The 23,164-nt window shown below is 40.2% G+C and overlaps 1 protein-coding gene across 8 annotated transcripts in view; it reads left to right on the top strand.

Moving 5' to 3' along the window:
* IQGAP2 (IQ motif containing GTPase activating protein 2) overlaps positions 1–23,164 on the top strand; it is a 116,118-nt gene that overhangs the window by 57,856 nt on the left and 35,098 nt on the right. The window contains exons 3-15 of one of the 8 annotated variants that reach the window (XM_015277321.4): positions 1,439–1,595; positions 2,705–2,782; positions 4,431–4,507; positions 9,419–9,486; positions 9,859–9,972; positions 12,708–12,886; positions 13,511–13,598; positions 14,168–14,331; positions 14,841–14,928; positions 17,262–17,425; positions 17,945–18,105; positions 20,670–20,794; positions 22,042–22,205. In XM_015277321.4, the coding sequence (XP_015132807.1) occupies positions 1,439–1,595; positions 2,705–2,782; positions 4,431–4,507; positions 9,419–9,486; positions 9,859–9,972; positions 12,708–12,886; positions 13,511–13,598; positions 14,168–14,331; positions 14,841–14,928; positions 17,262–17,425; positions 17,945–18,105; positions 20,670–20,794; positions 22,042–22,205 (1,627 nt within the window). 8 annotated transcript variants of the gene reach the window in all.

The raw sequence follows: 23,164 nt of genomic DNA, 5'->3' as shown, positions 1-23,164 counted from the left end.
TGTGCAATGCAGAACAGAGCAGAAACGTGTCTCAGTGATACAATCCTTCTTACCAAAGCAGCTTTTGCACTGCAAACTACGATTTCCCCAGTGACATCCAGCTCTGTGTGATATTGCCAAGATTTATGGCTGGTGGTTTCCTGAAGAGCTATTTGGGTAGTCTGTGCTTCACTGAAACAACTTTCATATGTCTTGTAACAAATCCAAAAGTGTAATGGAATAGGTCATTTGTCTTGAGTTTTAATGTGAAACAAAATGATGTAGTGAGGAAAAACTGGCTCATTTTCAGCCTGGATTCCAGCTTTCTGGTTTCTGAACTTACCCTTGTGGATGTGATGCTAGATTTGTAATGCTGTCTTGCACAGCATACCGCAAGCCTGCCTTAGTGACAGTAAGGCAAACTAATATCTTCGGTTATGTTCTTTGCCATATATGATGATACTAATATCTTTTTAACAAAAGGACAGATTTCCTAAAAGGAAAAAAAAAAAAGGGAGGAAACAAAACAGATTTAAAACTCTTGTGATGCTAGTTACTAGAAATACGAATAAAATTACAGGGCCAGAGCACTTAGACCACCAATGCAAGGAACTTCTGGTGTAGTGATTGTGATGGTAAACCTTTTCAGAATCCTTTGATAGCAGTGTTTCTTGACTATGCGGTATAAATGTACAGGATAAAATAGTTTTGTCTCTTAAAGGTCTTCTGAACTAGTTATATATTGACCGTTTTCTGTCCAGTGTCATACCTAAATCTAAAAAAAGTAACTTTTTCACACTGAAAGATGTTGAACAAGAAGCCCTTTCCACTGATGAGTAGTGGAAATGTTTCAGCCAAAACCTTGCTGGACAGAGCTCAGATCCTTCCATCAGCAGTGGCACCACGTGTCACGAGTGGAGATGAAGGGCTGCTGTCTGGTGCAGGAGGTTAATAAGATGCTGAATTTGCTATGAATTCAGCAAACCTAGGCAGTGGGAACCAAGACAACCGCTTGCGCTGCTGCCCTTGATGCCCTCGTCATTCAACATAACCTTTTAGTCTTCGTTTAAATAGGAGCACCAGTAATACACAGCACCCCGTGCTTCCTTCTGGTTTCAGGACAAATCACTACCTACTTAAAAGCCTAGGATTGCTCAGAAGACCTTTAGATAGCAGTGTGAAAATAAAATAAATTAGACATCCTAGGGAGGACATATTCAAAGACTGTTGTTTGGTTATTGATGGATCCTTAGCATGCAGTGCAAATAAGACTCTAGTTGTTTTGATCTGCTTTGTTAATGAATATGAATATTTTCTCTTTCTGCCTGTATGCTCATTCCCATTACTGACTATGATTGTTAAGTAGTGACTTGAAAAGTATGGTGGCTGTAGGGAAAGATGTCAGATCAATGCATAGAACTGCAGATAACAGTATTTCTTAAACAATGTCTTTGTATAGGTGGATGGAGGTCTGCTTGGAAGAAGAACTGCCCCCTACTACTGAGCTGGAAGAGGGCTTAAGGAATGGTGTCTATCTTGCCAAGCTTGCAAAATTCTTTGCCCCCAATCTGGTGTCAGACAAAAAGATCTATGATGTGAAGCAGGAACGTTATAAGGTAATAACTTTCTATTCTCAAAAAATTGTCCATTGACTAGCTCTTGAAGACCGATGAACATGATTAGTTCATCTTCTATGTCTCTTATGTAAGCCTGTCAAGATAAGATGGGAGATGTACAGCACTTAAGAAGCCAGTATGAAAAGTTAGAAATATTTTATAAGAAAAAACAGTATTAGTGACACATTAAGTTTTTAAAGCCAAACAAATTATACTTCTGGCTCCAGGAAACGGGACATTTATTCATGCAATTATTCCTTACTAGGAAAAGGAGCCAAAAAGTAAAAAATAAATCAGTAATTAAACTTGATAACTATTTCTGACTTTATTCATCTTGTTTGGAAGGACATTCCCTTCATTAGATCTGTGTCTACTTTTGCTACCAAATTTAACACTAAAGCAAAGTAATTAAGCTTGGCTTGCTACATCTGTGAGCTGTTCGTTAACTGCAAGTAACAGAAACATGCACATGAATCAGAAGACCCCTCTATTGAATGCTTTATTTCAGTTTGTAGAGGGCTCAGGAAAAACTCAGACATTTAAGTTTTAGAGGTGCAATCACTGTTTGTTGTTTGGAAGTTCATAAATTAAGTTGCTCTGCTTTCGTGTGTTTGATAGAATCATGGTTAGGAATCACAGTTAGTTTAAATGCTTCTCTTGAGATCCATAAAACTGGATCCAAATCCAGCTTATCTTTTATAAAAGCATGAGTTGAATATTAGGGAAAAAAAAATTCTGACTGGTGATGCATTGGAACAGGCTACCCAGGGAGGCGATGGAGTCACCATTCCTGGAGCTATTCAAGAAGAGGGTGAATGTATCACTGAAGGACATGTTTAGTGGGTATGGTGCTGGTGGGCTGATGGTTGGACTCAATGATCTTAATGGTCTTTCCCAATCTTAGTGATTCTATGAGTTGGACGTAGTGAGTCTGTTGATGTGTTAGGCTGCTCCATTAACAGGATTACAACTATAATGCTTGGGGTCTCCAGGTCAAATGAGGGAAAACTGCTTCAGGATAACAAAATTGGGAAGCAGCAGAGTAATTGGTAGTTAGAAAACTTGATTTGCATTGTTTTTGTCATCTCTTTCTCTCGTGTTTCCCATAGAGATCAGGACTTCATTTTCGGCACACTGATAACACTGTGCAGTGGCTAAGAGCGATGGAGTCTATTGGTCTGCCTAAGGTAAGCATCTAAATTTTAGCAAGGGAGCAGGATCAAGGCAGTGACTCAGTAATATTTCCTTTCAACTGCCCAAGTCTAAACTGTTGTGTACGGTAAGCCTCCTGGGAGGGCTAGTTCAGACGCACATCTAAAGAGAAAGTAATGCTGCTTGGTACTGTGGGTGATGAGTGACATGGGTGGGAATATTCAGGGTGTTTCTCTCAGGAGTCAAACGGGGACAGTAGTTGTGCTTTAGTTGCACTTTATTGCTAGTACAGTCTTGGTGGGGGTCTGGATGTAGTACAGTTAAAACTGGAAAACTTTTTCTTCCTTTTGGTTGCTACCTCTGATGTCTCTTGCTGCCTCTTCCTCCTAACATGTCATAGTTTCTCTGCCTCTGCCCAGTTTCCAGGCTGACACTGTACGTCCTGGTGTGGCTGTACCGCTTCTCTTCCTCCAGCTGCTTTCTTGGGTTACCTTTCACACTTACCTCCCTTCTCATGGGTCTGCGCTTCTGATCTCCCTCTCTCCTGCTATTTCTGGGCACCAGTGAGTCTTCCTTTGGATGAAATTTTTTTTAAGAAAGGGCTGTGCAGAAACACCCACTTCACTTGCCCAGCTGGTTTGGTACCTGCAGGCCTGAAGAGCAGCCCCAGGGTGCTCAGCGTGGGGCTACCCCACACTGTGCTGGGCTGGGCTCAGATGGCTGCCTGAGGACTGCAGAGAGGGGCCAGCTCCCTGCGTGAGAGCCTGTAAACAGAAAGGAGCTCCTTTGACTGCCCTCAGAGGCATGATGAAGACTGAGGGGGAGATGCCTCTCCTAGGTCAACTGTGTTTTAGCTTTGTTTGCAAGCCCGAGTCCCCTCTTCAGCTGGCTGATTCCCTCTCCTTCAAAAGGCTTTGTTTCTGTTGCAGAGGAGCACTGTGGCCAGAAGGTTTCCCATGTCTCCCTCCTAAAGCCACAGTGTGCAGGTGATGCGGAGGGCACCATGCTCCTGGCCAGCTCAGTCTTGCTCTGCTGCCCATGGCACTTGCCAGTCCTGAGCTGCGGCACATTGCCAGCTCACATGAATAGCCACAGCTTTCCTTTTGTTTTCACAGAGGAGCCATGGTTTGTGACTGGGACTAAGGCCGGGAACAAATCAATAGTAGAACCAGAACTGGAACTCACAGTGTGACTTCTTGGCTAAATTGTTTTACACTCCTTCATCTGAACTTATTTTTTCTGTTGTTGGTGCTGGGGGTGCTGTTGTTTGGATGTTTTTGAATTTTTTAGTCTTGCAAAAGTGAACCAATACCACCTAGTAAATAACTGTGTCCTAAGCTTTGGGTGTCTGAAGGAGGAAAAATCCAATGTCCTGAGCTTTTGCCAAAGAGCCTTTTCTAACTGTCTTGCTGAAATTCTGTCTGCTTATCTTCCTTGCTTTCCATTTTAATATTAAGCTTGCAAGTTCTATTAGATTCTTTTGTATGAAAACTGTGGATAAAGCTAAAATAGCATGAGAAGAGATTTTATTCATAAGTGTATAGAAATAGCAGTTGAATTTCTATGATTCCAAGGTAGTGATCTGCAGGGAGCCTGTTTTAGCTATTCTTCTGCCCAGTTATCTTTCTTTCATTCTAACTGTGTATTCTTTGGTTGTTTTGGTTTTTTCTTCTTTTTTTTTAGATTTTTTATCCAGAGACTACAGACGTCTACGATAGGAAAAACATACCTAGGATGATATATTGCATTCATGCTTTAAGGTAATTGCTGATGGAAGTAAAAGCTAGAGTGACTAATTTAAGTCTAAGTCTTGAACAGCATTAGTGTAACCAGTATGTCACAATCTGTCTGAATTTACAAGTTCATTGACTTAACTTCAGTGGTGAAAGGAAAACTCAGGCAAGTGATTTCCAAAACAAAAATGAAGTACTACTGAATTTTATGCAAATATCCTGCTCAATCTGTATAACCTTCACAAAATGGTTTCTGTTTAAGAATCTATTTTGAAATGACACGCCAACGAATTTAAAAACCTTAGCAAAATATTAGTATAACTGTGGGACAGAGATGCTGAGCAGAGTGAAAATGAACTGGCATCCTTCTAGCCCCAAAACAGAACAAATAAGAACTGTGCTATGAAGTCATTCATATGAAATTTAATGTTTTCTAAGCTTTTGGAATTCTGAGCAATTCAGTTTCAAATGTGAAGTCTTGGAGGGTTTTAGTCTCATCAGTGAAGTAGAGCTCAAGTCTTTTTTTTTTTTTTTTTTTTTGTCCTGCTGCAAGGAATTCTTTGTGATGTTTCATACTGAAAGCACTGAACATCTGCCTCACGCCACCCCTGCTGTGAGTTACAGAGGTGTGGGCAGGCAGCTCCTCCCTCCCATGGCTCTCCCAGCTCATTTCCTGAGCATGAAGACCCTTTCATTACTTTAACTACACCTCCACAAGCCTAGTATGTAACTTGTATCCAAAACCTCACTGTTTTTCCTAATGGCACTCAAAGGCACATCAGCTTTCCCATGGGTATAGGTCAGGAACCACTCTGAGCATGCTGCTATTAAATTTTTTTACAGTCTAATCCTTGAAATTATGTGCATGCTCCTGCACTCTTGTATGTACTTTCTGCTAATAAATACATCAAGCCACCAAAGTTCATCTATTTCTCCCAAGTGCTAGCACTTTGGACTCAGTAGCTGCTGTATGATTTTTGTTAGCTCTGACAAGTGTTGCCGCTGGAAATTGCTGTGACTGCTGTAATGCTAACTGTTCAGGACTGTGTGAGGCAGCTCTTGCCTCACAGGTCTGGCTCTTCTGCCAGCAAATGTCTTGTGCAAGCCTGAAGTGATTTCCTACAGCAGAAATGTGGGCTTGTAAGGCTCACCACCAAGGTGGGAGGTTGTGCTGCATTCCCCCTGTTGGTGTCATGGCTGGCTCAGATGTTTTGCACAAGGCGAGAGAGCACTGTGAGCTTTTCCAATAGGTGTGTGCTTGCAGAGCAAAGCCTTCATCAACTGTGGGTTTGAATGTTGCATGAACAACTAGGCGGCCCCTTGGCATCTCATAAGGTCTCCCTAATTTTTGCAATTGCGATAACTTATTGCTTCTTAAATTGAATTCTGCAATGGATTGGCCTCTGGTATGAGTTTCTGTTCCCTAGCTTGACCTGTCCCAGGATTTATGCTAGTATCAGGGCCAGCCCATGTTGTTTGAGTTCCCTTCCAAGTTGGTCTTGTTTGAATTATTTTTCCTCACTGCATATCAGCACAAAGCTGTAATTTCTTGCTTCTGAGCTATTATTTTAGAAATAGATTTCTGTAACATACATGACATATTACACTGAAGGGGAACAGACCAGCAATGCTTTGCTTATGATGCTTTGCCATGACAGGGTGTAGGAATCAAAGAAACAACTGCTGAGCTTTGTTTACTTACAGACCTGTTCCTAGAATGCATGTTGTAACCATCTCTCAACTCAAACTTCAGTATTAGTATTGAATTACAGACAATCTGTGCTGAAAACAGCCTGGGAGGTGGCAGTACCGAAGGACTGCTTGGCTAGCAGCATTTGCTGTTGGGCTGGTGTCTGGAGCACTGAGCTGCAGGAATCCAGCTCTGTTTCCTTTCCAACTGCCTTGCTGTTGCCTGCCCCCAGCTCTATGCCAAGCACCTGCCTCTGTCCCACTCTGCTCCCTGGGTCTGTTGGAGCATCCTCGGCAGGGAGCCAGCACGGGAGTCACTAACTCTAGAAGAGTTCTTGGGTCTGGCCACACAGCACCTAGAAGCAGAAATGGCACGCAAGGATTTTCCCTTACCATCTGTTGCATACAAATGGGATCACTATATGAAGAATCACCACAGGGCTTAAGTGCTAAATTCTAATACATCTTGGAGCACATGCTCAAATTTCAAAGGCTTGTAACCTAGAAAAGTTAAGCACTTTGTCTGGGAGGTGAGCGGCTGGCCTACTTTCTATTCTTGCTTAGCTGTTGCCAAGTTATTACCCCAACGCAGGAAGCTTGAGTTTCCCAATGAAGCTACAGGAGTTTAACACAGCTAGGATATTTTGTCTTAGTCTCATATGTGAAAAAACCAAAACCATCTCCAGTTAAGATTTTTTCCTAAGTTAATTTCCTGAAAAGACCAGTATGCATAAGTGCTTAGAATTGCCTCTTTAATTAGAGTGAAAAAGATTTTACTCTGTGTAATGGAATAAAATGTTAATATTTCATATGAGAGTCTTCAGTTATTTGGGTTTCACTGATCTTTGAGCAGATGGAGGGCCTGGAGACAGGAAATGACTCTAAGCAAAACTGTTTAAATATTTTGGGGATGTGTTCTGCTTCAAGCCTGAAATGAAGACCATTGCCCTTAGAGCATGTGGAACAACTTGCTCTGTCAGAAGCAGCCCTGATCTGTCCAGGAGTGACTTAGCAAGCAATTTCTAGATGCCTGCTAAGTACTGTTACCCTCTTACTTTTTCATGTTGATACTTAAATGCTTAAATCAGCCTTGAAAATACAAAAGCATTAGTCTCATTTCTTGCACCATTTCTCTTAAGAAAGCTGGTTAGGATTTGGTCCTGGTTTAAGTGAGTAAAAGACATCCATCAGTTAAACATACATGCTAATGATGATTCTTGTTCCTAAGTAGTGATGATTCGGATTTTGACTCTTCTGTCTCCCCTGCTCCCTAAAATACATATTTTTCAAATTATCCTTACAAGAAAATCGCTGCTACCTTCTGGGCAAACTAGTTCTGAGGCTGGGCAGTTTGAAAAGTATGTTTTCCTAGGAAGAGATAGAATAACAAGCATATGCTTATAATAATACCTTATTAAAAAATAAGTTATTTTCAGATTTGTTTGTTGCAGCATGGCAAACATGAACTAAGCTTTAACAAGATTGAGGAATCTCTGGTTAATCAAAACTACAGCTCTGCATAAGTTTGATGGAAGAGGAGCTCTATCCCCCCTCCTTCCATTGCCTCCTATGCAGCCTTCTCAACCCAAGCCCCCCACTTGGATTTTATACGGGTTCCCCAAGGATCACACTGTATGTACAAAAGCATTATGCAAGCTGTTTTGAGTGAACTTAGACCTTAATGTAGAGCAGAATTGTCCTTGTGTTCCCTGCAGAACTCCTTGCAAGCAAATTTTCAGCACCACCTGGTGGTTAATAATCTTATCCAAGCACAGTAGTGTAACGCACATGGCCCAGCATCCTCCTGGAAGCATTGAACAACCAAAACACGAGTCTCTTGTGTTTGTACCACTCATTTTTTCTCTGCATCTCCCTAACAAGCTTACCCCCAAAATGCTGGCACAGCCCCATGCTGATTTCCACTACTGCTGGTGCATCTGCATGATCTCCAGCACTTCAACCAAGGTTCCAACCCTGCCTTCAGCCTTCAGTAAAATTTCTTTATAAGCCTGCAAGAAGAGATTGGCATCTGAGGTAAAGAAAGGACCTGGTTCATTACTGTAGTCATGTACCTTTTTTTAATCCTGCTGGAAGTAATCCTGCTTGTCTTTAAGACTATTTTGAAAGGTGAAAATGGCAGTGACAATGATTTGAGGAACTGCAGCGCTCAAAACTGTGTCAGTATGAGATGTGCTGCTGTATCCATCCAGGTTGTGGCAGCACAGAGGAGCAGTAGCATGGGAGATGAAATGCTGATCCTTTGTGGCCTGAAATAATTATGGCAACTACAAATACTGGATTTGAAATCTCATCCTGCAATTTCCTACTAGACAAAATAGAAGTTAAAAATGGAAACAAAAGGGAAATGTCCCCTTCAGGAAACAAATGCCAAACCACTGTGCACATCTGCAATGTATGAAGATGGGGATGAAGTAATTTGAATAAGAGATCCAAAATGATCCTGTCGAAGGAACACATTATTTCAGTCTTCTTTAAAGTCTTCCTGTTGATAGTTTGTCCCTGTTCACAGAGCTTTATTTTATTCATTGAGTTTCACTGATAAAAGAAATCCCAGTCCTTGTTGAATAAATTTCTGCCTAGTATTTGGAGGATACTGTGGAAAATATGTAATTTACTCAGCTGTTTTTCAGATAACACCTCAGCTCTAAGTATTAAAAGTACAGCTGTTGTTTTTTCATACTATGTTGAATCAGAAATACAAGTTCCTGAAGAGCACTTTCACAGTGAGCTTACTTCATTCTGCCAAAGCAAATTGGCTAATGACACAAATACACTTGAGAGGGGCTAAGTACGTATTCCCATACACTTAGTAAGACGGCTGCCAGTGAATCATGTGCCTTCGGCTACTAATTATAAGAATATAAGAATTTAAATAGAAAGAACTATAGACTCAAAGTAATGAGTTATGCTAAAGTACGTTCATATCTGATTCTTGACCATGTTAACTCTTGAACTTCTTTAGAAACTCCTAGTGGAAAGCAATTACTTGTTCACACTTCCTCTGTGATCTGAGACAAAATGACAGTATGTCTTACAGATCCTTCTTTGAAACTTCAAGTAAAAATATCTATTATACATAAAATACAGCAAAAAGAAATCTGTTCTGTATCCCTCCATGAAAGATAAACGTTGAAGGACAACCTTCACAGTGGCAGTTATTCTAGGAAATGCACTCGAATAGAAAATGAGCACACCAATGTCTTCTAATGCTTGTTTTTTTCTTTGTAGTTTATATCTGTTCAAGCTAGGATTAGCGCCACAAATTCAGGACCTACTGGGAAAAGTAGACTTCACAGGTAATAAACTGCTTATCTAATCATGTACTGCGTAACTCCTCCATGCAGTAAATCTGCCAACGTTGTACTTATTTTCCATTACGGTCTTTCTCCTCCCTAAAGGTTGTACAGAGTAGCTCCTAATTAAATACATGGGAGGTTGCTATTTTTAATAAATGTCTGTTTTTGAAGGGCAGAAGGGAGTGAATTTGTATAGAATACTTCTCGTATCCTAGATCTTTTTCAAAACAGAGGGACAAAAGCTGCTAAGGATCCACGATCACATCTGCTTTCAATAAAATAAAATTGCACCAGTATTTGTAGGTATGGTGATTCACAATGGACTTGTTCAGATTTTGTTCTAACGATTTCTTTTCTTTTGTACCTGAACAGAGGAAGAAATTAGCAACATGAGTAAGGAGCTTGAGAAGTATGGCATACAGATGCCATCTTTTAGTAAAATTGGTGGGATTCTGGCCAGTGAATTATCAGTTGATGAAGCTGCATGTAAGTAAACTCTTGTTTTGGTTCTGTTTTCTACTGAATAAACTGAAAGAATGCCAACAAAATACTGTTTTAATTCATCTATCCTGGCCACCTATCTTGACCATCATCTCTTGATAAGTAATTAGAAATACAGTCAAGTTTTCCTTGACCATCACGTTGTGTAACTGTTACAAGATCTTTTGCTATTTGTCCGTCTGCATTTCTGAACAGAAAATATTTTTATGTATGACTATTGCATTTTAGGTAGCGCTATCAGAAACAAAGGCTTCTTTCCCTCTTTTGTATGTGTTTATTTTTTTGGTAGCTAGTGCTTCTCTAGAGTGAGGAAGTGAGCTCTGTGGGTGACTCTGCACCAGAAAAGGTACAACAGGCTACTCAAGGCAGCATATTTAGTGAAATTGAAAAGTATCAATACAAAAAAGGAGCACACTGAGTGGAGGAAAAACAAAGCAATGACAGAACACCCTGTGTTATAATTAAGTAGCAGTGCAGCTTTCCTAAACTTTACAAAGCAAAATAATTGAAACAAATACATTTGTGATTTAGTGTGCTAAAGTTTCCAGATATTAACTTAAAGCGTGCTTCCTTGTGTTGATTCACCTTGTCACGTATTTTGCAGCTTGCTGCAGCTGAGTGCTGTGTACACTTATGCAAAGCCAGATCTTAAAATACTCTCTTTAGAAGTAAGGCTTGTTTTTCTGCTTTTTTTTAGCAAACTTTCAGAGATTTAGTGATGACAAAACACTTTTTCCCAGTAAGCTTCCTTCCTTCCCTGATGATGAAAGGACTGCAACTTCCTTCTCTGAAAGCTTTTTATAGCGTGTATATAGTTTCCTTTAACTTTGGAAGAGTTTCCAGCCCTTTATAGAAAATCAGGGTTTCCTGATGCTGGTTCTGTCTCTTTAGGCAGGGAGTGTACTGTCAGTAATGTGCTGTGCCCAGAACAGGAAATATCTGCTGTGGGAACCCTCACACGTCAGTGAGGATTGATGTGGAGATCCTGCTACAGGAAGGCTATCACCCTGCTTCTGAAATGGAGTGAGCAAAAGGAGAAATAGGAACTGAAACAACTACTGATGACTTTTGCTATGCTGTCAGCAATAGTACAGATCATTGTCCAAAGAGTAAACTTAAGTGCACTCAAAACTGACTTTTTTTTTTCTAAACAACCGTATTTTGTACCTCCAGACTGCTCTTGCAAGTCCAGTCACGTTTCTCATTATTTCTCTTGGTTCACAACATCCACCAGCACAAGTTCACAGCTTTCCTAATCTTGACACTATCTGTTGTCCACTTGTTGCTGGCTCCACTTACGTCAGAGGGACCTCTTAAACAATACTGTAAGAGATTACATCCTTTCTATGTATTTTTAGATGCAGATGCAGGGCTTACGCATCTTCACTGTGCCCCTTCAGGCAGATCATGGCTTTTATAGAGCTGAAAGTCAAAGAAATCAGTGTGGCTCTCTGCATCTCCTCCATGCCAGCTGCTTATCATTAGAAGAGAATGTTGTACTGACTTGAGCTGGAGAAAACTCTTTTAGAGCAACTTTCTAACACTTGGGGAACATTTTTCCATTTGAAGCTTGCTGTCGTGCAGATTTGCAGGTTGTAGGAGTAGGGAGCCATTATGTTAGTGACACTGTCTTCCCCAGTTGCTCATGAAGATCTCCGGTTAGGAAAGGAGAAGTTTAACCTTGGACAGTTCTAGACATGGCATGTAGGGTTGTGCCCTGCCTGGGGACTCTTAGCTATATTTTCTAGGTCACAGATTTTACTGTTTGAATTTTCTTTTTCCTGCATAAAACCTTTCAATAACAATTATTTTTGAACAGTACTTTTGAGTAGTCATATAATCATTTAGATGTTGGAGAATACTTTGAAGATCATGAAGTCCAGCCATCCACTTAACAAGTCCACGGCTAGACCATGTCCCCAAGTATCATATCTACTCATCACTTAAGTGTTGCTGTACAGACAGAAAGGAACTTTAACTAAGGGAACTAAGTGACTGAAAACACTTTCTATTGCTGCATGTAATTGCCTTCCAAATGACATGGAATTTGAATAACAAAACTCTACTCTTGTTTATTCTGTCAGCAAAATAGCAACCCCTAGTTGGGAGAGGAAAACTTGGAACAGGCAGCAGTCAGAGTGTTAGCAAAGCTGCCTTTGAGCAAATAGAGTACATTTGTTGTTGCTGCCTAGGGGAAGCATTATAAGTGGAATGTTTGAAGGGAAATATGCAAATTGTCTTACACATATTAAACCATCATTTCAAATAAATTAGAACATAGTATAAATACTAAATGAATATGAGGATTGTGTGATGCAGAAGATTTCCAACCTGGTACTCTGAAAGTGTCCGTGGCAATGTGAGTGTCTGTCCTGGGACTGAGCTGAAGGAACAGAACTTACATGCGGCAGCTGACTGAATGGGCTGGAGCTGGACAAAGTTGGACAAGCTGCAGTTAATCTCATGGTCATATATACACACTGTTCTTGGATGGTTTTACTGCTACTTCTGTACTTAATGGAGTTATTGCATTGTCTTGCTACAAAAGCTAAGTGAATTCCTGTTAAATAATCATTTCACACCATTAATGAAGGAATTTGTATTTCTGTTGCCAACAGCATGTTATCTGCTTTTTCCTTTTAAAAAGAAGACTGGGGTCAAGGAATGATTTTAATGTTTTAATTGCTTCCTAAAATCTTGGTTTATACTTCTAATTCTAGTGCATGCTGCAGTGATAGCAATTAACGAAGCTATTGAGAAGGGAATAGCTGAGCAAACCATTGCAACTCTGAGGAACCCAAACGCAATGTTGCTAAATGTGGATGAAGAACTTGCACAGGACTACCAGAATGAGCTCTTTGATGCTAAAAGGAGAAAACAATCAAGTGCAAGACTTAAGGTAGTGGTATTTTATTGGACCTCACAGTATATATATTCCTTCTTGTTGCTTTTTGTGCTGTGTTATCCTTTGAGAAGTAAGCTAAATTATTTTTAAAATTTAATTTTAAAAATTAAAAAAGAAATGAACTAGGATAAGTAATGGTGACCTAACAAGCAGGCAGGCAATTTTAGAAGAATATGGTTAGTATGAATTTTGACATAGCTCAGCTTTGACCAAAGGATTAAACCCTGAAAATCTAAAAATAAAAAAAAATCTTTTTCCTCTATCACTTAAGGAAAAAAAAAAAAGATTTTCTGTTTAAAAAACAGAGAAGTGATGCCTTTTTGTACGTAAAATATAATCTCTTCCACAGCTCTTTAATGTGAATGTATTTGCTTTGTTTTCACTTGACAGCTAACGTTCTCGTCTGCAGCAAAATGTGCTGTATTTATATGGGTACTTCGCAGAAAACACTTTAAAGATTTTGCAGCCACATATCACAGTATGCAGATACATGTGGTTACCAAATTCCTTCACAAGTGCATTCAGCAAACATTTCAGCTGACGCGGTTTTAATGACTCCTGCTAATGGCTGTTCCCCCACAAAATTTTTGTTGATGACTAACAATTTTGTTTTCTTAGAACGGCACAATCTCTGACGAGGAGAGAGATGTTTATGAAGAGCTGCTGACACAAGCTGAGATTCAAGGCAATATCAATAAGATCAACAGTAAGCCATTCAGGATCCTTACAAAAGTGTGCATGGTCTACCAGGTCACAGCTGAACGTGACTTGAACCCACAGGAACAAACAGTATTTCTGTGGAAGCCACAAACACACAAAATATATTGTCTGTCTATAATAGGTTTTTCTTGCTGCTTCTTCTCTACTAATCATCTGGGGGCTAATGTCTGTTTCTTTGCGAATATTGCTACAAGGATTCCTCAGTTCAGAATCTAATCATTTTTGCCTGCTTTGTTTCTTCACGTTTGAGTTCCTTCCGTGTGCAGATTACTGTAAATTTTGACCCCCTCTTCTATATAGGCCTGAAATACATTCATAACCCATTAGTTAGCTGTGGTTAAATTGCTCCCACATGGGCTCATGCAGAGCCAGAAGCTTTTTTTTTTTTTTTTTTGAAGGATTCATCTTCAAATATATAATCCCCTGCTGGAGACTGCCACTGTAGCTGTCCTTTATTAGAAATGAGATGCTGACAGCCATGGGCTTTTTTTTTTTTTTTTTTTTCCCCAAAAAAAGTATGTATTTGCTGTTTTATAAGCATTGTTTTCATTTCAGTTCACATAGCTTTAGTCCAAGTGAATGAGGCTATTGACCGGCAAGATGAAGTGGCACTGATGGCAGGTTTGAACCGTCCTGCTCTGAGCCTACTTGAAGTTCTGCCACAAAATTCCTCTTGGTACCTATTGCAATTGTGTGATTCTAAAGAACAGAAAATGCAGGTAATTGAGTAGAATGGTTACTGTGCGTCAGTTTTATTTTTTGATTTTTTTTTTTTTTAAGCTGGCATAAACCAGAGGGAAATTGCCCTACTCTGCTTTCAGCATCACTTAAGAGTGTCACCAAGGTTTTAGAATAACTAATGTACTAATCAATACCAAAGTAGTTGCATTTGCTCCTAAGAGCACGATGCACTTTTAAGTATTTACTAAGAAACCAGAAAAAAATTTGAGATGTGGCATGAAAGCCCCAGTAATGCTTGTTATAATTAATCTTTAAAACTCAAATTCAACACAAGATAAAACTGAACGACTAACAAGTAACAGCACTGGTGGAATTGAATTTCTGGGAGAAAATCACAGGGAAAAACTAATGTTATGTGTACTGTGATATTTGTATTGCCTATTCAACAGATACATATTCAAATCCTAGTGTCCCATTGAGGGTTTTTATCCCTCATCTCCCAACACGCTTACAAGCATAATCAAATCTTTTTTTTTCCTAATGTTAGATAGCAGGGGTTCCAAATATGCTCGACAAAAGTGAAATACAGAAAGAAGTTAGTGTTGCCAATGCGGAAGCTGAGGCTCACAAGCTTAGTGAGTAACTGTTTTAATACTTATTTTTTAGCATCACCATTTAATTATTTTAAGACGATTAATTCAATCCACAATTCTTTGCATGTAGACTCAGTTTCTTAATCTGAAACCATGTGCATTTTATTTTTTAACTGTTCTGAGTCACAATTGCCAAGTCACCAATCTGTGCTACATCAGATATATTCTTTTTACCTGAGGTAGCTAACATTTTTATTTGAAAAAGCTACTGGTAAAACACACTGGCTGAATACAAACTGAATACAGTGCATGGCTTGATGGCTTGAATAGTGTTAATCCTCATGTGGGTGTGATGACCATCATTGTAGTATTAAAATAGAACAATCAAATAGGAGAATATTTTGCAATCATGTCGAAGAAAATTATTCTGATTTCTTAACGCACATATCTGAATCTGATCTGTTCTTAGACTGACAGTGTCACAATACAAAGGCTACAAGATACAGTTTTTAAAAATATAGTTAAGGGGGATCTAAATTTGCAGTGCACGAATTGCTTTGTTTAACTGGAAACTTCTCTGCTAGGGGATTCAGCTTTGTTAAACTGCTGTCATTTCGTGCTACTTCTGAGCATGGCTTAGTGGCTGTTTTCTGTATTTCCAGTGCTTTGAATCCAGGCTGATTGTTTTTGTAATGCAGCTTGAAGGTGGTACAGTGAGGTCAACCTAAGCCAGAAGCGTGGCTTGGCTTATTAGCTTGAATGTTAGCCTGCCTTTGGTTGGTTAGGCATGGTGAGCAGTGCTCCTCTCTTTAAAGGGGTGCTCCTTTGCAAGGGAAGTTAGAAGGAGAATTGTGAGCTGTGAAAAGCATTTACAGTGACTTGGAGAGCAACTAACTCATTTCTTGTGTTTAGTTTTAGAAGGGAGTGGGCAAGAATGTGAACGTTTTAGTGTGTGTTTTGCAGTCTGCTCACTTGGTTCCTGAATTAGGAATTGGCAGCTTAGTTACTGACTACCAAGCTCATCTAAGTTCAGTTGTGGACTCTGAGTCTTCTCTTTCATCTTTTCTCTAAAGAAGCATGTGTGCATGCAGTAGCTTTGAGAGCCTTCACTGTCTCTAACCACGGCTGTAAGCCAAAAGGAAGCCTTTGAGAATAACAAGATCCTGTCCAACCTTGCTTCAGAGCAACTGAATTGAGAGGCAGAGAGCTTGTCTAGGTGGCCCTGCTTACTTAGAGGTTTTCAAAGTGTTAATCCTTTATAAGACCTAAGTGTTGCTGCATACATGAAATGTGAATGGTATCTGCTGCACAAGCACTCTTGTATGGACTTGAGCAGTCAGCAGTGACTGAAAACGTTCCGTTGGTAAGAGAGTAAAAAAATAGATAAGGTAGAGGAAATAGGAATTATTTTGCTGATGGAAATGACATTTACATAATTGTCATTCTTTACTCTGCCATATGCATTCTAACCTTTAAGGTTGTTTCCCTTTGCGCAAGGCCAAGGTGGTACCTTGTGCAATATCTCCCAGGGTGTGTTCTGGCCCGAGTTTCCTCAGAATTGGCTCTTCCTGGTGTGCAATTACAGCCACTGACTAAGCTGGGGGTGTTGCCGGATTGCTGCGGGTGCCCAGGTCGGAAGTGTTTTTCTGCTGGTGTTCAAACCTCCTGAAGTGCATTCAGCCAAGTAGAAGCTGTTCACGGATTAAGAAGGATTGCTTGCATTCTCTCTGGTGGTTTGTTTGACACAAAATGTGAGCTATGGACCATTTCTAGACAGTAGTACTTGTGAATAATGATCTTCCAGACTTCAATGGACAAGGGATGGCACAAATGCCTTGTATGTGTTTTTTCTCTCACTTTAGCCACTGAAAAGCCCCCCAGCAACCTTATTCAGCAGATTTCTACCAGGCCTCCTGAAATGGAGTCAGAACTGTCATTGTTGCGGGACAGGCTTGTTCTAGGTGGCTGAGTTAGGTTCTGCTAAAAGGAGGAGGTGGGGGAGAAGCAGAACACTAGGAAGCAAGTGTTTGGACTGAGGTGGGACTGGAGTAATTAAGTTGACATACTGAGCAGAACAGAACATTCCGTCCTTCTGCCTCTTAGGACAGGTCAGATTCCTGCTTTGGATTAAAGGTATCATAGAGGATCCCTAATATCTAAAACTCCAGAAGCTTTTTATAGTCCTCCATTCAATTATTTGCTGGAAATTTTTTAATAGACACATTTTGCAACATTCAGCAGTTTACCTTAATCTGATACTTTTCTCCAATGACAGAAAATGATTTTCTTTGGATAACCTAACTGTCCTCTACATGGCGTAAAAAGCAAATGACATATGGAAATTAATAGGTTTTTCTTTCCCTGCTGTTCTCTAGAACTTATAGCAGTTGACAATATCAATACTGCAATTCGTAACTGTGATCCTAGTAAAACACTGGTTGCACTGATGAAACCGGAGGCGCAGCTGCCTGTTGTTCACTCATTTGCTGCTGCTATCTATCAGACTGAGCTGTTCAACCTCCAACAACAGAACGCTGTGGTAAGAGTGAAACGCGTACGACCCGCTCTGATATTACATAGCCAAGCTGTGGAGCAGCATAAACGTAGCATGTTGTCATGTAAAATGAGACTTAATTCTCTCTCCATGGTGTTACGTGTATTGCATGACTGTTTTCGATAGAATTGGCAATACTGAATCACAAAAGTCATTTCTTGACACACTTTGCTCTGGCTGAGCTGTTGTGTTGCAACAAATGGACTTTTTTAATTGTTGCATGCTTACTGAGGACTAACCCTTTGTACACTGTGTAGAAAAGTAATCCCCTGCTATGACAGTACGGTCAGAAGAGATGGACTGTGGGGCAAAGGGCCCAAAGGATGTGTAGCAAACAGTGAGCACTCTCAGTGGTTAATGTGACGTGTCTGTGACCAGGATACATGTCTTAGCATTTCAGTCCTAAATCAAGTCCACCTCACTGATGGTATCTGGACCGTGTAACTCAGATTCATTACACTGCTTATTTAGCTTCCTCACTTGAGGTACATTATTATCCTACAGAATTACCTGGCACACGATGAACTGTCTGTTGCAGTAGAAATGTTGTCAGCTGTTGTGTTGCTAAACCAGGCCTTGGAAAACAAGGACATCCAAATGATAAGGAATCACCTCAGAAATCCATGCATTGGCTTCAATAATCTGGAAGAGGAAAACTTGCAACGGTAAAAGTTCATTTTGTCTTGTCTAGAGGAGACTTGGCAACCTCTGCAGGAGGATAAGTAGGCATTTCACTAGGTGGGCTGTCCTGTGCTGTGGCTGTGAAGCTGAAAAGGCTGCAAGATAATTATCTCTGTAATACATTATTAGACCAAAACGTAACAAATACCAAACTGCTTGAGTGTCCGTAAGTGTAAGCCGTCACACTGTCAAATATTTGAGAGCAAGAGCTTATGCAAGGTGGAGGGAAGTATTTTCAGAAAGCAAACATTAAGGCCTGACAAGAATTTTTGTGGAGACTAACATACAAACCAACTGTAGCTGGAAACTGTTAATCAGTAATCTCTTCACAGTACTGGTGGAGGATCTTTGGAATGTGATAATGTGCTTAATGCCTTAAGGTCAAGGAGACGCCTTGGACCCAGGCTAACTCTATTTTTTCCACTCAAAATTTGCAACGATCTTGAAAATATAGTACAGTCCTGCTTGCTAAAAAGCTGAGTACGTTACTGTGGCATGCATGCATGTCCAAAGCTAAGTTATATCCTGCACTTAGCTTCCAGCCGCTTGCACTGCCACATGTCTGACTTGTGACAGCCATGAGCTGCTGCTGTGCTCCTTTGTTTATCTGCAAAAAAAGAATTGCAAGGGGGCCTGTGCAAGACCTTAGGCCCCCACCTGTGGGGGTGTGGGCAGGTTCTTACCACCTGGCTGTGGGTGGTGGAAATCTGAGTGTTATTGGAGGGTGTTGTTAGGCAAAAGGGACAGCAGTGACCTGGTCACTGAAGGTCTTCACCAGGGGACATGAATATGAGGACAGCCCTTACCTTGATGCTGGAGAGAGAGCGAGTCAGGGTAGGAATAACTGGTTAGTTTGTGGGGTAGAGGGAAGGAAGGATCTGTGGTGACTTGGAGAAATGGCAGAATGCTGTGAGGTGGAGCAAAATTAGCGTTCCACTTGGGTTCTGCTCATGTCAGGGAGTGCTTGTGGGAGAGAGAAACAACACTGTGAAAATATAGAGATGGGCCCCAGAGTGTCCAAGGACAGTGATTTTGACTGATGGCACTGTGGCCTATTGAAGTTGTCAGTCAGTACAAATGAAACACTAGGAATTATTTGGATTAAGGAATAAAATAAAGCTACAATGCCATTATGTAAATCTGGGCTGCAGGAATACTTAATTGCACAATGTCAAAAGGGGTAAAGTAAAGCTAGAGAAATTTCTGTGAGGGAAATACTCAGTGGCTTTCTACTAGAAGGCCTGCACATGTTAAGGAAATGCCTTTCCTAGAACATCAATCTTCAGTGGAAATATGACATAGACCTGCAAAATGTCACATGCTGTTGGGAAAGTTACTAGTAGGAGTTGCTGGGATCTCATAAATTCAGTTATTTCCTTATGATAGCTGAAATAAGAAAAAAATGGAAATTATGACATAAGAAGTTTAATATTTACCTGAGGAACCACCTTTTTACAAAAGATTTAATAAGTGGGACTCATTACTAAGCTCTTTGTAAGATTTCAAAATAGAGTGAATAAGTCAATGGATTGCAGATGTTTTCACAACTATTAAACATGGACATGCATCCTCCCACTTGGAAGTCCTTAAATGTAGTCTGCTGAATGCTGAGTAAACACATCAGAGCAGGAAATAATTCTTAACTATTTTTCTAGCAGCCACTCGTTTCAGGACACAGATGGAAATAGGAGACATGTATTTCATATGACTCATGGTGGCGGCTGAGTATTTTAATCAGGAATATTAAAATTATTTAACTTGCACGTACAGGTGCTGTGAAGGTTTCCAGTACAACTTGGTCTGTGATCCTTCTAAAAAGCATTGGCTCAGGCTACAAAGCTTGTGCTTGGAGGACATTGATTTGGGTGTAGAGGAGCATTATTCATGTCTTCTCTCTTCCTATGGCCCATGATCCTCCATGTGCAAGATGCAGAGTTATCTTCTGAACGGGAGGGGCTGCTACCTAGTACTACGAGGGCTGATATTCTGCTCTTTGACTTAGTGCAGTGAGAAGTTGGCAACACAGTACCACACAGTAAAGGGTCTGCCCAGCTTTGCCACTTTCCCTTAGGGGCAAAATGAGGACTGCTTCTGCTCCTGGTGGCTTCCTATCAGAGAGGATATAAAATAGTTCAGGATAGATGGCGAAGAAAAAAGCCATAATGTTTTGCTATTCTTTTCTGCCAGGAAGAGTTAAGGAAAAACAAGTCATTTAAAAATCACCTAAGGAGCAGAAGTATTTGACAATTTTTTCTAAGAGCTGTAATGCTCACCATGCACCATATCCCTGCCTCTGTAACAGAACTTGGGTAGGCCAAGAAGAATGCTTTGGATTAGCACGTGGGGTCAGTTTTTCCACATCCCAAAATACATGTGTGTGACCAAGAAAGCAGCTTGCATGTTTGTATAATTTCTGGCAGGAGATGAGTTGGTCTGATAATCATTCATTGGAAAAGTCATTAAATGATGGATGATACATCTGACTAATTCTTAATGGCAATTTACCTTGTGTATGAAATACACTTATGTATTTTATATCTTCTTATAGTTATGCTGATACACTATTGTCTATTAAGTCAGAGGCTTCATCTCAAGGCCAAGATTATTTAAGCTGGAATGATATCCAGAACTGCATTGACATGGTTAATATGCAAATTCAAGAAGAAAATGAAAGTAAGTAATTCTTCCTATACATCGGCAGCAGAGATGGTAGTCCGGTGCTCAGGACACACATGTGCTAAATGGCCTCGTACGGACTCTGAGCAGTAGAGAAAGCTGTTCAGTAATTTTGAATGCCTGTTGATCTTCAAATCCACTCAGAGTATTCCTGGTTATGTTATGTCTGGCTCAAATGCATCCCAGAATGCCTACCATCTGCAGCATTACAAGTGCTGTGGTTCAGGATACTTGTCAGTATAGTTCAGTATTGGAACTGGATGGTATCACTGCAGGGATTTTGGAGAAATTGTAAGCTGAGAGTGTATTGAAGGATAGAGTCAGAAAATAGGTAACGCCCTATGTAAAACCATGTTTGGTTAAGTGATTTCCAAGCCCTTGTTTTTCACCAGAGTTTGTAGGAACTGCAGAAATACAGCAGTCTGTCCTGCTCTCCTTTCATGTTATTTGATTTCCTATCTGAAAGAAAAGTTCATTGTGTATGCTCTAATATAAATGGTTTTGGAGAATATTTCTTGACTGTAGGGTGAAATCTCCCCAAGCAGTGCATCTCCACGCTGTTTTGGAATGGGAATACATTGTCACTTTAAATGAGAATGGTCTTGATAACTGAAGAAAATGAGTCAGAGGCTTTATTAAGTATGTTGTATGATGTGGTTGTAGTCCTCAGTGTCCACAGGTCTGAACAAAATCAAGTTGATCTCATAAGATCAGCATTGTCAGTTTGATTAGGGGAGGTGAAATTTAAAGAAATGAGGTTAAGGTTCAACATAATGTTGTAACTTGTAGGTCAGTATGTACGTGACCTCTGAAATTAGGGTTTCAAGAAGTCTAACTCCCAGCCACTCAACAGGTCTTGAGTCTTTCAGCACAGCCAGGCAGTATGTTGGTGCACACATAGATAGGGTGTCCAGTATTTCTTCAAGCTTGTCAGAGCTCTTTGTGCTCTACTAGTAAAGTCAATTTTCCTTTTTTTTTTTTTTTTTTTTTTTTTGTAAGGGTAAAATTTTCTATGGAGAGATAGGTTCAGTGGAATGAATAAGTGTGGCAGAAAGGAAATCTGTAGAAGTTGATATCCTCACACGAGTATCTGAAGAAAATAATTTCAAATCAGTTGCTGTTGCTGCCTCTGCTTCTGTTATTTGATTTTTCTTTTCTATATGTTACTGCTTTGTTTGTATCTGTTATGTGATAAGCTGTATTTCTTTGACAACTACACTTGTAATAAAATTTCCATTTCATAGGAATTATTGCAATTGACCACATTAATGAAGCAATTGACCAAGGAAATGCTGAAAAAACTCTAGAAGCTCTCCTGATGCCCACAGCCAAGCTGCAAGACGTGAGACCAGAAAATGCAAAGCATTATCAGGATGTTCTGCACCACGCCAAAACACAGAAACGCAAGGTTAGAGCTGCCACCTCTTGTCAGAACTGAAATGCCAATTCTTTTTATTTACACGTGTTCTTGTCCTGTACCTGCAGTGTTTGGATTAGTTGTATGAATGATCGTAAGTAAGCCAGAGACAAGAAACAAGCGCTGAGTACTTTTTTCCCCTACAACTTACTCTGACCGTCACAGGAGATTAATTATCGATTAATTAACAGTAAGATACATTCTGTGTCTGTTATGTATTTGTGTAAAGATCTAGTTCCTAGAGATAACTAGGCAGGTAGTTGTAGTATAGATGGGAATTGAGGTTTCTGCTAGAAAGGACTCAGTCATGCTGATGAGAGTACTTCCTCGGGGAGCTCTTTCACTGAGGAGCCTCAGTTGCTGAAATCTGAGGGTCTGTAGTAGTGGTGTTTCTGTTCTGCCCTTGTCGTGGAACAACATGCTTGCCATCTTGTACATGCCTTTGGCTTCAGCCGATCTCAGCAGGATGCTGGTATTGGCTTCCTCAAAAGCATTGCCCTGGTTAACATCACAGCTTAGAGAAGTATAAACACAGATCAGCCTAACAACTTGCAGGATTTGACTGAAGAGAAGATTAGCTAAAGCTCATAGCCCAGCACATAAAATATTCCCAGTGTTTCAAGAAGATGCCTAAAATTCACGTGATATTCCTAGCGTCAGCTGGAAGAAGTCCCTGCACATTGGCTTGTAAAAACACCTCCCAGCTATTTTGCCACCTCACCTGCAGTACCTGCTATGAAAACGTGTGTTTCTGTCATCCACTGGCAGAGCTTTTGAACTGGGTGTTGCAAATCTCAGTCTTGCTTGGGTTCTCCCATAACGTCAGGTTTCACTGATTACTGGAGGCTGAAAAGTCTCCTCCCTTGCTGTGTGCTGGCTGTTTCATTTGTAGTCCTTTGACAAATACTTTAAAAGTCTGTTTTTATATGTAGTGATTTAGTAAAAAAACA

The sequence above is a fragment of the Gallus gallus genome, chromosome Z, assembly GCF_016699485.2.
Source record: "Gallus gallus isolate bGalGal1 chromosome Z, bGalGal1.mat.broiler.GRCg7b, whole genome shotgun sequence".
Taxonomy (NCBI): Eukaryota; Metazoa; Chordata; class Aves; order Galliformes; family Phasianidae; genus Gallus; species Gallus gallus.
This window is presented reverse-complemented; position numbering and strand designations above follow the sequence as displayed.